This window comes from Nothobranchius furzeri, chromosome 14 (genome assembly GCF_043380555.1).
Source record: "Nothobranchius furzeri strain GRZ-AD chromosome 14, NfurGRZ-RIMD1, whole genome shotgun sequence".
Classification (NCBI taxonomy): domain Eukaryota; kingdom Metazoa; phylum Chordata; class Actinopteri; order Cyprinodontiformes; family Nothobranchiidae; genus Nothobranchius; species Nothobranchius furzeri.
Genome location: NC_091754.1, coordinates 39554714 through 39568829, shown reverse-complemented (window position 1 = coordinate 39568829; position 14116 = coordinate 39554714). Strand labels below are relative to the sequence as shown.

Sequence of the window (14116 nt, the reverse complement as noted above, 5' to 3'; positions counted from 1 at the left end):
GGTTCACAGGAAGCTGGATGGCATGGAGGCTCCCGTACTTAGCCGTTGCTAACCAGTATTGCCTGAGCACCCTGATCAAAAGCATAGTGCAGTAGTAGAGACTTCTACTTGTTTAAGCTGCGCTTGCAATGAAAAGGTTACTTTCTTCTAAGAATCGATCTCCTTAGCATGGTTGTTCAGGGTTGTTTTAATAGATTCCTGCTGATTCTCAAGTCGATCAAAGCGCTCCTTCGAGTTGTTTTCTGCTTCCGAGAAGAACTTCTTTAAGGTAGCTTCTAAAGCCGCCATGCTCAGGTCACCGACTGGAACCTCTGTTACCTCATCATTTCCTTTTGGAGTTGGTCTTTTTGGAGAAATCTTCTATTAGGATTGAAACACTGTTCATTTATTGGCCTGATACAAATCAAAACTGAGCCTGATTTACCAGATTTTTGCCTTCTTTTTTTTTCTTTTTAAGAAGTTAACAGGAGAAGTTGCAAGCCGTCGGCTACTCACGCCACCATCTTGTGCTTAGTTTACAACCTTCAAAGTTTAAATCCTACTTTCTACTTCTCTGTGCGGAGACACTCTACGCCATAATGCATCGTAACAAGAGCCCTCCAACTGGTGACGGAGAGATGCCCCGATTTGTAACTATCCGTCGGAAACGTCAGTTACTAAAAGTGCTCCTCTTCAATAGACGAGTTTGTTACGAGCTCACGTCAGCAAGCTAACGCCCTAACTGAGGTCGCTGTGAGCTTGTTGGTCAGCAGACTACTGTCCATGGTTGGTATCAAGGTTTCAGAGATAATCAGGCAGCTTAACCCAGGTTACCATGGCAACTACCAACCAGGCTGATGCCATTTTAGCACCATGATGGAGAAGAAACAACCTTTAAGCTGTGTGTGTGTGTGTGTGTGTGTGTGTGTGTGTGTGTGTGTGTGTGTGTGTGTGTGTGTGTGTGTGTGTGTGTGTGTGTGTGTGTGTGTGTGTGTGTGTGTGTGTGTGTGTGTGTGTGTGTGTGTGTGTTTCTCTGGACACATAAAATAAACATTAGAATATAATGAATTTTATGATGAAATAAAAAGGTTGCTGACTGAACAACAAGAAACCCTCTACATCAATAACATTTGTTTCTTATACAAAAACAACACAGTAACGTCATGCAATTTACGGCAGGCAAAGACTCAGACACCAAGTGTCACTGTTAGCAAGCCTGCTAACATAGAGCTATCGTGTCTCCTTGAGAAAGCTCAAATATCTGCAGCTTGGTGGTTTTAAACCGGACAGCAAAGGCAGAGCGGCAGACACTTGTAATGTGTGCATACAGAGTATTTAACATGCTGGAAAGGACACAGCTCCATGATTCGTTGTCTTTAAACAAGCTACTTTTGCTGTCAGCTTTTCCCTTCGGGCATCAACAAAGCAAATCACCACGCTCCATTAACCCCCAGTTTACCTCTAACAGTCACAGTTCACAGTGACATCAAGAAAAAAAAAACAGAGCCAGCCGACAGAGAAAGTTACGCTAAAAACAAAGAGGAATAGCCAACAGACTGCAGAACATCAGGGTTTCTAGTTCTCCTGCACCGGTGCTGCGCGCTGGAGCTACAAGTGTCATGCAGAGAAAAGTTACCCTGCCAGCTCCGTCACCTGAACACAGCTCACAGCTGCACATTGAGAGAGTAAACAACTTGAAATTAGAGCATTGCTGATACTTTTAAGTAAATTCACAATATAAACAAGTTTTGAATCAGTGTACTTATAAATGAAAGTTAAACATACTGAAAAGTATCGGACCAGGACTCGTTAAGCTTGGTTTATGCTTGATGCATTTACTTTCTGCTTGATGATGCGGCTCGCGGCTGGAACGCGCTTCACAACTAGCAGCGTTTATGGTTCATGCGGCTTGTCTCTGCGGTGAGCCAATATTCTCCCAAACTGAACGGGGCAGCATGGAGCTCTACGGCATGCATCCAACACTACACCATAGTAGAAGTAAAAATTACTGTTTACAATATGGCATTCCAGCATTTTTAACAGCGTCCTCGTCTTTTCCGACAGTGCGAACTATTTCTCTCCAAGAATTATTAACAACATGTTGATCACGGTGATCTCTGAGAGCTGAATCATACAAATGTCTGTATTTACGAACCTCTGCCATACTAGTTCTTGCCGGTCCGCCATGTTTTTCCGCGTCCGACTGTCCACGTGGTTAGAAAATTTCCTAGGTGCGCGTTGCGGAAATTTTGGGCCGTGCGGAGGCGCGGTGGAGGGGTGTGGTTAAGATGACGCAAAATGACGCAACTTTTCCGCGCGGAGCCGTGCAGACCTCACGGACGCGTCAAGCATAAACCAACCTTTATCGGCAGATACTCAAAATCAAATAACCCGGGACTGGATCAGGAGCAAACAAACGTGATCGGAACGTCCCTATCTTTTGTCTTCACGGTAAAGCAGACCCTCAGACCTGTCAATGATCCTGGCGACAGTGACACAGGAGTAAAGTGCTCGCCGCTTAATCAGAAGGTTGCAGGTGCAAGCCCCGCTCAGGCTGTCACTGTCATTGTGTCCTTGGGCAAGACATTTAACCCACCTTGCCTGCTGGTGGTGGTCGGAAGGACCAGTGGCGCCTGTGCTCGGCAGACTCGCCTCTGTCAGTGTGCCCAAGGGCAGCTGTGGCTACATCGTAGCTCATCACCATCAGCATGTTAATGGGTGTGTGAATGGGTGAATGACTGATTGTGTTGTAAAGCTTCTTGGGGGTTCCAGAACTCTAGAAGATGCTATATCGAATACAGGCCATTTACCATCCCGACAGCTGACGTGTGGACCAGTTGTGCTACAGAGGCGTACCTTGGTGTATCCTGTTATTTCCTGGGTTAAGATTTGAAGATGAAGCGCTTCAACCTTCCCACCATGCCTCTGGTGAACACGTCATGTTTGGTTTTAGGTGCCTACCTCCACCTGACTGTAGCATTTATATTAACAGGTTACAAAGTTGTTGATACGCGATCATCTTGTCTTTATTATTAGATGGCTCATAGTTGATCATATATATTAGAGCATCCTGGTGCAATAAGCTAAACATTTATGGATAGCATGATTAGTCGACTAATGGTCAACAAAACTGGTGATTAATAGACTACTAAAATAGCCGTTTGTGGCAACGCTACTCAGAACACGGTTTCTGGTCAACCGCACCTTTAAGTTTCACTTTCAGTTGTTTGGAAGGACATTGATAAAAAATGTTTATATTTAAAAGTGGTGGTATTTCCTCCCGCCTGCGCACTGGTGTTCCTGTGACGGCGGTGTAGCCACACATGTACATGACATGTCTATGGGTGCAGCTGTGTAAGAAAAATCAACATAACGTAAATAAACACTGCTTTTCGGTAGGGACCGGTGGGTCGCACACCACGTGACACTAACAGCATTGTGGGGGCCCGGGGGTTGTTGAAACAGTTCGGAAGTGGTCCCGGTGTGAACAGCTCCGCACCTGTCTGCTCACCAGTCACCCTCCGGAACCTCTAAACATCCCGTGACAGCAGCAGAGTTCATGTAGTGGACCTCCGTGAGCGGAACCTGTGCCAAACTGCGGGCTCTGCGTGCTCCAGTGATGTTTGGACCTCTGCTCACGTGCAGAAAGTTGCTAACGGAGCACATCCGAACCGCTAGTTCCGCAGCTTCACAGTAAAGTTGCTTTAACTATCAGCCCAGCTAAGAAGGTTCCGCTCGGAACCAGGTAAACGTCACACAGCTTAACCGGACCGGACCTACCTCCCGCAGGTAGCCCGTCAGGTGCAGAAGGATTGCCACACTGGAGGCCACCTGGAGCAGACCCATAACAGCCAGGGTTCCGAACAGTAGAGAGCGGTACGTGGGCTCTGAGCTCGGTCCCGGGTGGAAGCGTTGCTGCTGACCCGTCTCGAGGTCCCCGGTGTTCCGTAAGTAGGTCCTGTACTCGCCGTGGGTAGCTGCCATAGCGCTAAGCTCCGCTCTGCCCAGGGGCCAGGACTCACTGAGAGGGAGGAGACTCCCGGACTGCCTGTAGTCCAAGGGGGCGGGGCCAGAGCGCTTAGCCAACCACAGCGAGCCTCCCACGGTGGTGGCGGAAATCAGTCCTGTTCAGAAGAGAGGTGTCATACAGGTGGCGTGCTGAGTTACTGCCATGGAAACCATTATTCAGACATGTTTGTTTCAGATGAGTTATTGTCCAGTCAAGTGACCTCAGCCACCGTCACAACCCTGCTTCCTGAGAAGTTGAGTCTGTTTACACGGAGCCCTGAAACAAGGATCCTTCACACCCACGTGACTTCAGGACCAAAAGCCCCTGGCCCGCCTCCAGTTGCTGCAGCAGTCTGGAATGTTAAGGGAAGTTCTCAGTCTTAACGGAGCTGAGGTGTTCTCCTCCCAGCCACACAATTACACACACACACACGCACGCACGCACGCACAAACACACACACGTAAAAACACACACAGGAACACTCACACGTAAAAACACACACAGGCATGCACACACACACACACACACATAAAAACACACACACACGTAAAAACACACACATGCACGCACACACGTAAAAACACACACAGGCACACTCACACACACACACACACACACGTAAAACACACACAGGCACGTACACACACACACACACACACACACGTAAAAACACACACAGGAACACACACGCACACGTAAAACACACACACGTAAAACACAAAGGCATGCACACACACACACACACACATGTAAAAACACATACAGGAACACACACACGTAAAAACACACACAGGCACACTCACACACGTAACAACACACACAGGCACGCACACACACGTGAAAACACACACAGGCACACAGGCACACACACACACGTAAAAACACACACAGGCACACTCACACACACACACGTAAAAACACACACAGGCACACTCACACGTTAAAACACACACATGCACACACACGCACACGTAAAAACCAGAGGTGGAAAGTAACGAATTACATTTACTCACGTTACTGTAATTGAGTAGCTTTTTTGAATATTTATACTTTTTAAGGCGTTTTTAAAATCTGTACTTTTACTTTTACTTGAGTACGTTTTTTTAAAAAGAATTGTAATTCGCTACATTTTAACTCATATCCGTTACTGAGTAAAAACAAATTATAGGCTTAATAAATTAAATATATTACGTGTAGCAGCATCGGAACAGAAAGAGACACCTGCATGAGCGCCACGTCTAAACCGTGGGGGTGTGGGTGTACACTTCTATTCCAAAACATCAGTTCAGTCCCTCTGATCCACTCACTGTTTAGCTCCTCTGTCCCTGCTCTCATGTGGGTTAGAACCCGCACCTTCGCGCACCGGTGTGACGTCATCAGAATTCTGCTCGGTTCGGTAACCAGACTCGGTTCCGTGTTTGAAATGTGTTTCCCTACCACTCCGCACGGCTGTGGCAAAATAACGTTTAGCGCTCCTAATAAGCAGATTATCATCACTTTGCTCATAAAACAAGACCTGCAGGCCTCTGTGAGTTAATCCTGATACTGTTCAGGTGTAAACATTGTGCTCCATCCCTGTGTTTGAACTCAGAAGATGCTCCTTGATGCCACAGATATGGCTGATTTAGCTTGTTTCTTCATTTTACTCCAGAATAAGAGATTAAATTATTACTAAAGCAGTTCAATGTAGTTAAATTAGTCATGACGTGAATGTGTGTGCGTGCGTCCGTGTTACACATATAGGACTGCATGAGACAGCAGGGTTTCATCAAATCCATGCATCCTATATCTATAATGACGTCTCTGCAGTGTTTATGATCATGTTTTATCTTATATTGGACCTATCTTTGGTCTGGGAGGTGTAACTTATCATGATACAAGCCTTTTAAAACATGTTAAAGTGCTACAAGAGGAGATAAATGCATGAATTTAAAGTTCATGTTTGGAGACCAACCTTCACAGTTTGGAGGCTCACGCTGGTGAGGAGACACCGTTAGTTCTAGTAACACCTGGGCTCCCAAGGCCTGTTCTGACAGGATGGACGTTACGGGACCCTTAAGGATTCCAGCTGGACGATTGGAGGAGTATTTAGGAGGATTGGAATGAACAAACTGATTTCAGTGATGAAGGGTTAAATGAGCGAGTGAACCCACTACCAAGGATGAACTCTGCTAACTTTAAAAATCAGCTGCTCTAAATAAGCATGAAGGTCAGAGAGGAGCTCTAGGATGGACGTGTGTGTGTGTGTGTGTGTGTGTGTGTGTGTGTGTGTGTGTGTGTGTGTGTGTGTGTGTGTGTGTGTGTGTGTGTGTGTGTGTGTGTGTGTGTGTGTGTGTGTGTGTGTGTGTGTGTGTGTGTGCTCTTAAGTAGTGATTATGTTTTTTTTGTATGTTATCTGTCATTTGTATTTTTGTTTCTAACCATCAATAATATTAAAACATGGTTTATCACTACACTAGCAAGTGTTTCCTTCTTATCTGCCAACCAGGTGAAGCCGCTCAGTGATCTTCTCCATGTCATCAAAGGAGATCTTCACAGATGCAAGAGCAGATGCTAGAGAGGGGCTAAGGGTGGAAGAGCCAGTTTTCCTCTGAGAAGTCAAACCTCCTCTGGACTTAGCTGATGGCGGTGCGGTGTCTGTCAGGGTCTTGGGTCCAGTTCTGCTCATTCTCACCTTTGTTTCTTTTTCCCTAGAGTCTACAGGTTGGCCTCTGGAGGGCGCCGTGGTCAGGCGTGTTGCAAGCTTTTCAAAAGTGTGGGGGATGTTGTCTGTGCCTAAAATAATTTTATTCAAGATTTAAATTCAATTCAAGTTTATTTATATGGCGCCAAATCATGACAAGAGTCGTCTCAAGGCACTTCACATAATAAACATTCCAATTCAGGTCAGTTCATTAAGCCAATCTGAAATAATGTTTCCTATATAAGGAACCCAGCAAATTGCATCAAGTCACTGACGAGTGTCAGTGACTATACAGCAATCCTCATACTAAGCAAGCATAAAGCGACAGTGGAGAGGAAAACTCCCTTTTAACAGGAAGAATCCTCCAGAGAATCCCGGCTCAGTATAAGCAGCCATCCTCCACAACTCACTGGGGATGGAGAAGACAGAGCAGGCATAGGCACACTCACAGGCACACGCACGCACGCACGCACGCACGCACGCGCACACACACACACACACACACACACACACACACACACACGCGCGACAAAGTAATGTGTCTATAGTTATATTGTGATTTCTTAGTAAATATTCTATTTGGTGAGAGATTAACTTTATTGTATTTATCCTAGTGGATCTGTAATTAAACAGATAAACTAGTATTAGCACATCCAACGTCAAGGAAAGCAAAATGTTATTATCAGGAGAGGGAAAATGTTTAAGTGATTAGCAGCAGTGTGCTAGACGATGGCCCCCTCTATGAGGCCACCACAGCTCAGCAGAACCATCGTTGTAGCTTCTTCTGGGGAGAAAAAAACTTAGAGAGAAAATAAAGTTAACAGCTGAAATTGCAGAAAATAATACAGTTAAAGAGCAGATTGTAGAAGAAAGTAGTAGAGTGTGAAAAGTGGTCAGTGTATCCTCCAGCAGTCTAAGCCTATAGCAGCATAACTACAGAGATAACTCTGGATAACCTAGCCTTTTTAGATGGAGGCATGTTGGAGGCAGGGCAAGGGAGAGCCGTCTTTACCGACTGTACACTCCACCTCCCTCTACTCCCCCACTTGTCCAGATCTAGGCTAACATCAGATTTTAACCATAGGCCCTATCAAATAAAAATGTTTTAAGCCTATTTTTAAAAGAAGACAAAGTGTCTGCCTCACGGACTAAGGCTGGGAGCTGGTTCAACAGGAGAGGAGCCTGATAACTAAAAGATCTGCCTCCCATCCTAATTTTAGATATTCTGGGAACCACCAGTAGACCTGCAGTCTGAGAGCGAAGTGCTCGGTTAGGAACGTATGGAACAATCAGATCACTGATGTATGATGGAGCTTGATTATTAAGAGCTTTATATGTGAGAAGGAGGATCTTAAAATCTATTCTGAATTTAACAGGTAGCCAATGTAGGGAAGCTAAGACAGGAGAGATATGATCTCTCTTTTTAATTCTCATCAGAACTCTAGCTGCAACATTTTGGACAAGCTGAAGACTTTTAACTACATTCTGTGGACTTCCTGAGAGTAATGAATTACAGTAATCCAGTCTTGATGTAATAAATGCATGAACAAGTTTTTCAGCATCACTCCTGGAAAGGATGCTTCTAATCTTAGCAATATTCCGAAGGTGGAAAAAGAAAATCCTACAAACCTGTTTAACCTGGGATTTGAATGACATGTCCTGGTCAAAGATAACACCAAGGTTCCTTACTTTGTTCTCGGAGATTAATGTAATGACATTCAGGTCAGGTGATTGGCTAAGCAATTTCCTTTTCTGGATTTCTGGTCCAAAGATGAGAACTTCCGTCTTGTCTTGATTTAAAAGTAAAAGTTTGGAGTCATCTAATTTTTTATGTCCTCAAGACAAGCCTGTAATCTACCCAACCGTTTAGGTTCATCAGGGTTAATGGATAAATATAACTGAGTATCGTCAGCACAACAGTGGAAGTTTATCCCATGCTGTCTAATGATTTTACCAATTGGGAGCATATACATAGTAAAAAGAAATGGTCTAAGCACTGAACCCTGTGGTACTCCACAAGTAACCCTGGAGTATGAAGATGATTTGTCATGTACATTTACAAAATGAAATCTGTCAGACAGGTAGGATTTAAACCAGCCTAACGCTGTTCCTTTGATCCCTGCAACATGTTCAAGTCTTTCTACAAGAACATTGTGATCAACTGTGTCAAAGGCAGCACTGAGATCTAACAAGACTAGAACAGACACACGATTCTTATCTGAGGCCATGAGAATATCATTTGTAACTCTCACTAATGCAGTTTCAGTGCTGTGATACTCTCTAAAACCAGACTGAAATTCCTCAAACAGAGCATTAGTGTTTAAATGCTCACATACTTGGAGGGCCACTATTTTCTCCAGGACTTTGGATAAAAATGGAAGGTTAGATATTGGTCTATAATTCATTGGGTCATCTGGATCCAGAGAAGGCTTCTTAAGTGAAGGTTTGATTACAGCAACCTTAAAATCCTGTGGTACATATCCATTTACTAAGGATAGATTGATTATATCTAGAATGGGGGCAGTAACCAAAGGAAATGCTTCTTTAAATAATTTGGTTGGGATTGGATCCAAAATGCAAGTTGAAGGTTTAGATGAAGCTAATATTTTTGATAAATCTGAAAGCTCAACTGGATCAAAACGGTTCAAGCACAGATGAGGTTCTACAGTCACCTCTGATGCTGCCTCACTTACTGAGGAAGAAGAAATCGCATTAGGGAGGATGCTAAAGATTTTGTTTCTAATAGAATTAATTTTACTTGTAAAAAATCCCATGAAGTCATTACTGCTGAGGGCTAAGGGAATAGATGGCTCAGAGCTATGATTCTGTCATGGTTCTGCTTTTTCTCTGTGGCTGTGCTCCTAGGTGTTTGCAGGTGAGCAGGTTGGAGAGCCACAGCTGCAGCTGATTATCATCCAGCCAGGCCAGAGGATATAAGGAGCGGTGTTGCCACACTTCACTGCCAGTTAACACTATATTGTTTGGTACTCTAGCTCTCCTCGTTCCTTTGAAACTAGTCTCATGTTTTTTCTCCCGTGTGCTCAGTTTTTGCTCTCCTTGTCTGCTCCAGTACCAGCCCTGGATTCTTACCCTCAGCTTCCTGCAGTCTGAAGTGGATTTATTTCCCAATGCCGCTCAACTCCTCTGGTCTCCCGCTCTCACCTGTCCTGGATTACTCCTTTGCCTGCTACTCCTCTCCACCAGACCATCTCCAGCTCAGACCTGACTTGCCTCCCTCTCCAGCTCAGACCCACACTTCATACAGTAAGTCTCCACCACCATTACTCCACAGGGTTTTCTTGGTTCTCAGTTTTCATTTTTTCTATCTTCTGTTTTAGAATCAGAACGCCCCCCTGGCCCAGTTTGGATCAGCGCTTTTCGTTTTCATTAATTTTCTTTATAATAAAAACATTATATTTTACTCGCCTCTCTCCTCGTGTGATTCTTTCATGTGGGTTAGAAAACTTCAGCCCAGCATGACAGAATCAACCGGCCTTAAAAACAAATCCCATGACTGAATCACTTCCTCCATTGTTAGTTGACACGTTAACCCAGCATGAACGACTCCTTCAGTCTGTACTCGAACAGTTAACCCTCTCTAATCAACGTTTACTCCAACTCGAAGCCGATAACCACGAGTTACGCACACAGTTAAACTCTCTCTCTCACCCTCCTCCTCCCGCGGTTAGTCTCCGCCATCACTTCCGGTTCTACCATCGCCAGGTCATTTCCGGCTCACAGACTCACCAACTCCAGAAACTTTCTCGGGTGAGTCCAGCAAATGCCGGAATTTTCTGCTGTTATGTGACCTGGCATTTAAGAGGTCGCCTGATACTTTCACTGACGATTCCATAAAAATCTCCTTTATTGTGGGTTTGCTTCGCGGTAAGGCATTATCATGGGCCGAGGCTAGGAGTCGCCATTCTAGTTTTTTACTCTGTCTACTCACTGAATTTTTAGCTGAATTTAATCAGATCTTTAACACCCCTGACAGTCCCGCTGAATTAGCCAAACGAATTTGGAGCTTACGACAGGACAATCTTACTGTACCAGAATTTGCCATAGAATTTAGAACACCAGCTTCCATATCCTCCCTTGATGACGCTTCCCTTAGAGCCGCTTTTTCACAAGCATTGTCAGACAACATTCAGGACCAGTTAGCATTTGTCAGGATTCTGAGAACCTTGAAAACCTCATTTCCCTAGCCACCCGTATTGAGAAACGCCTTAAAGGCAGACGTAAGGCCTCCCAGCACCAGCCTCCAACTCCCATCCCTGAACTACATATCAGAACTGCAGCTAAACCCCTTCCTCCAAACGCAGCGGCTGAACCAATGCAGATCAGACGTGCCCAGCTAACTCCTGAGGAAAGACTGCGCCGTCAAAGGGCTGGTCTCTGCCTCTATTGCGGTCAGTCGGGTCACCAGATCTCAGCTTGTCCCATATGGCCAAAAGCTCATGCTCACCAGTAGATCCAGGGTTACTGGTGGGTGGATTTGGCAATCATAAACCCCTGTGCTCCATTAAATGCCAGGTTTCCTTCAACAACAGGACCTTCTCCACAGCTACTTTAATTGACTCTGGATGTGAGCGAAATGTGCTGGATCAGAGGGTGGTGCAACAACTGGAAATTCCCACTGTATCTCTGGCTACTCCACTTCATTGTTCGTCTCTGGACGGAAACTCCCTGACTACTATCACCCACCAGACTGTTCCCATCAATTTACTAGTATCCGGTAACCATCACAAGATCATCACATTTTATGTTTTTCCTTCTCCTCAGTCACCCGTCGTCCTGGGCCATGAATGGTTAACTACTCACAACCCATAAATTGACTGGAAATCTGGAGGTATTATAAACTGGAGCACTTTTTGTTTGTCTCGGTGTCTGTTGTCTGCTTCCATCCCTGTCCAGAACCCTAAAGCCAAACCCTCAGAACCTCCTGACCTGTCTGGAGTGCCTTCCGAATACCATGATCTTCAGCAGGTTTTCAGTGAGGATCGTGCCTCCGCTTTGCCACCCCACAGACCATTTGACATGCAGATTGACCTCCTTCCCGACACCACCTTACCCACCAGCAGGTTGTACAATTTGTCCAAGCCTGAACAAGGAATTCATGTCGCAATACATTTCAGAGTCTCTCGTCGCGGGCCTCATCAGACCCTCCACTTTGCCTCTGGGAGCCGGGTATTTCTTTGTATCGAAGAAGGATGGCTCCCTACGCCCATGCATTGACTACCGTGAACTGAATAACATTACAGTCAAAAACAAATACCCACTTCCACTACTGTCATCCACCTTCGACCCGGTCAGTGACGCATCCGTGTTTACCAAGCTAGATCTTCGCAATGCATACCACTTGGTCAGAATCAAGGAGGGAGACGAATGGAAAACAGCGTTCAAAACCCCTCTCGGACATTTTGAGTACCTGGTTATGCCCTTTGGACTTACTAATGCTCCCGCCGTTTTTCAGTCCTTGGTCAATTCCGTTCTCAGTGATTTCATTAACAAGTTTGTTACAGTCTACCTGGATGACATTCTCATTTTCTCTAGATCCATCACCGAACACCGGCACCACGTCAGAGCGGCATTTCAGAGACTTCTGGAGAACCGTCTGTACATCAAAGCCGAGAAATGTGAATTTCATTCCACCTCTGTCAAGTTCCTTGGTTTTGTTCTAGAAAGGGGGAAACTGAAGGCCGACCCAGACAAGGTCAACGCAGTTAAGGAGTGGCCTACGCCCACTACTAGGAAACAACTACAACGGTTCCTGGGTTTCGCCAATTTCTACCGCCGGTTCATCCGTAGCTACAGCTCCATTGCCGCCCCTCTCACCCAACTCACCTCCATTAATAGACCTTTCTCATGGACACCAGAGGCTGAGAGTGCTTTCCAGACCCTGAAGGACGGCTTTACCCAGGCACCCGTTCTCACCAGACCTGACCTCAATGCCCAATTCACTCTGGAAGTGGACGCTTCAGATACTGGTGCAGGTGCAGTATTGTCACAATTCTCCCCCTCTGATAAGACACTGCATCCCTGTGCTTTTTTCTCCCGTCGCTTCTCCGCAGCTGAACAAAATTATGATGTGGGAGACCGTGAGTTACTGGCCATAAAGTTGGCCTTGGAGGAGTGGCGTCATTGGCTCGAGGGGGCAGAGCATCCCATCATCATATGGACTGATCATAAGAACTTGGCGTATCTAAAGGAGGCCAAGAGACTCAATCCTCGCCAGTCCCGATGGTCCCTGTTTTTCTTCCGCTTCAACGTTGTTATCTCCTTCCGACCAGGAACCAAGAACATTAAACCTGATGCTCTGTCCCGACAATACGCCTCGGACAAGGAGGTTGAGCCTGCCACCATCCTTCCCCCGTCTTGCGTGGTTGGCGCCATCACCTGGGACATAACCAACAAGGTGCTGGAGGCCCAGCAGACTGACCCAGACCCAGGTACGGGACCTCTTAACTGCATCTATGTTCCTGCCTCTGTTCGCAGCTCCCTGATTAAATGGGCTCATGCCTCCAAGTTCTCCATCCACCCAGGCGTAGGAAGGATGCTAGCCCTCATACGGAGGACGTTCTGGTGGCCATCACTCTATAAGGACGTTAAGGAGTACATCAGTGCTTGTCAGTTCTGTGCCAGGAGCAAGTCAACAAATCAGCTGCCTTGTGGCCTCCTCTGTCCCCTACCGGTTCCGTCACGCCCATGGTCTCATCTGGCTTTGGACTTTGTCACAGGTTTGCCTGTCTCCCAGGGTTTCAATTCCATCCTCACCATTGTTGACCGCTTTTCTAAATCATGCCACCTGGTTCCCCTCGAACACCTTCCTACCTCTGCTGAAACTGCCAAATTGCTTATTAAACATGTCTTTCGCCTACACGGGATCCCCTCTGAGATCCTGTCGGACCGTGGCCCACAGTTTGTCTCTCGGGTGTGGAAGGAGTACGCCACCCATCTGGGACCCCGGGTCGCCCTGAGTTCAGGTTTTCATCCTCAGACTAACGGCCAGTGCGAGCGGATGAACCAGGAGTTGGAAGCCATGTTGAGATGTGTCTGCTCTTCCAACCCCTCTGGATGGAGCAGCCAGCTCGCATGGATCGAATATGCTCACAACTCCCATGTTTCCTCTGCTACAGGTCAGTCACCATTTAAGATCTCCCTTGGCTACCAACCTCCTCTATTTCCCTCTGACTCTGATCCTCCAGCCACCACACCTCAGTTCATCCGCCGCGCTCGGCGCACCTGGAACCAGACCCGGGCTGCCCTTCAGCAGACTGCTGACCGCAACCGCCGTCTGGCTGATAGGCGTAGACGCCCTGCTCCCGCCTATGCTCCTGGTTAGCAGGTGTGGTTGTCCACCCGGGACATTAACCTCAGAAACTCCAACAAGAAGCTCTCTCCCCGGTATATTGGTCCCTACACCATCGCTGAGGTCCTCAGTTCAG

At 46.3% G+C, this 14116-nt stretch overlaps 2 protein-coding genes across 2 annotated transcripts in view; both read right to left on the bottom strand.

The window, feature by feature from the left end:
• Positions 1 to 4014, bottom strand: part of tnfsf11 (TNF superfamily member 11) — a 53637-nt gene extending 49623 nt beyond the window's left edge. The window contains exon 1 of the mRNA XM_015965680.3: positions 3760 to 4014. Coding sequence (XP_015821166.1) covers positions 3760 to 3963 — 204 coding nt within the window. The 5' untranslated portion in view covers positions 3964 to 4014. The remainder of the gene's footprint in view (positions 1 to 3759) is intronic.
• Positions 1 to 14116, bottom strand: part of fundc1 (FUN14 domain containing 1) — a 497656-nt gene that overhangs the window by 272699 nt on the left and 210841 nt on the right. The gene's annotated exons all lie outside the window — the stretch shown is intronic.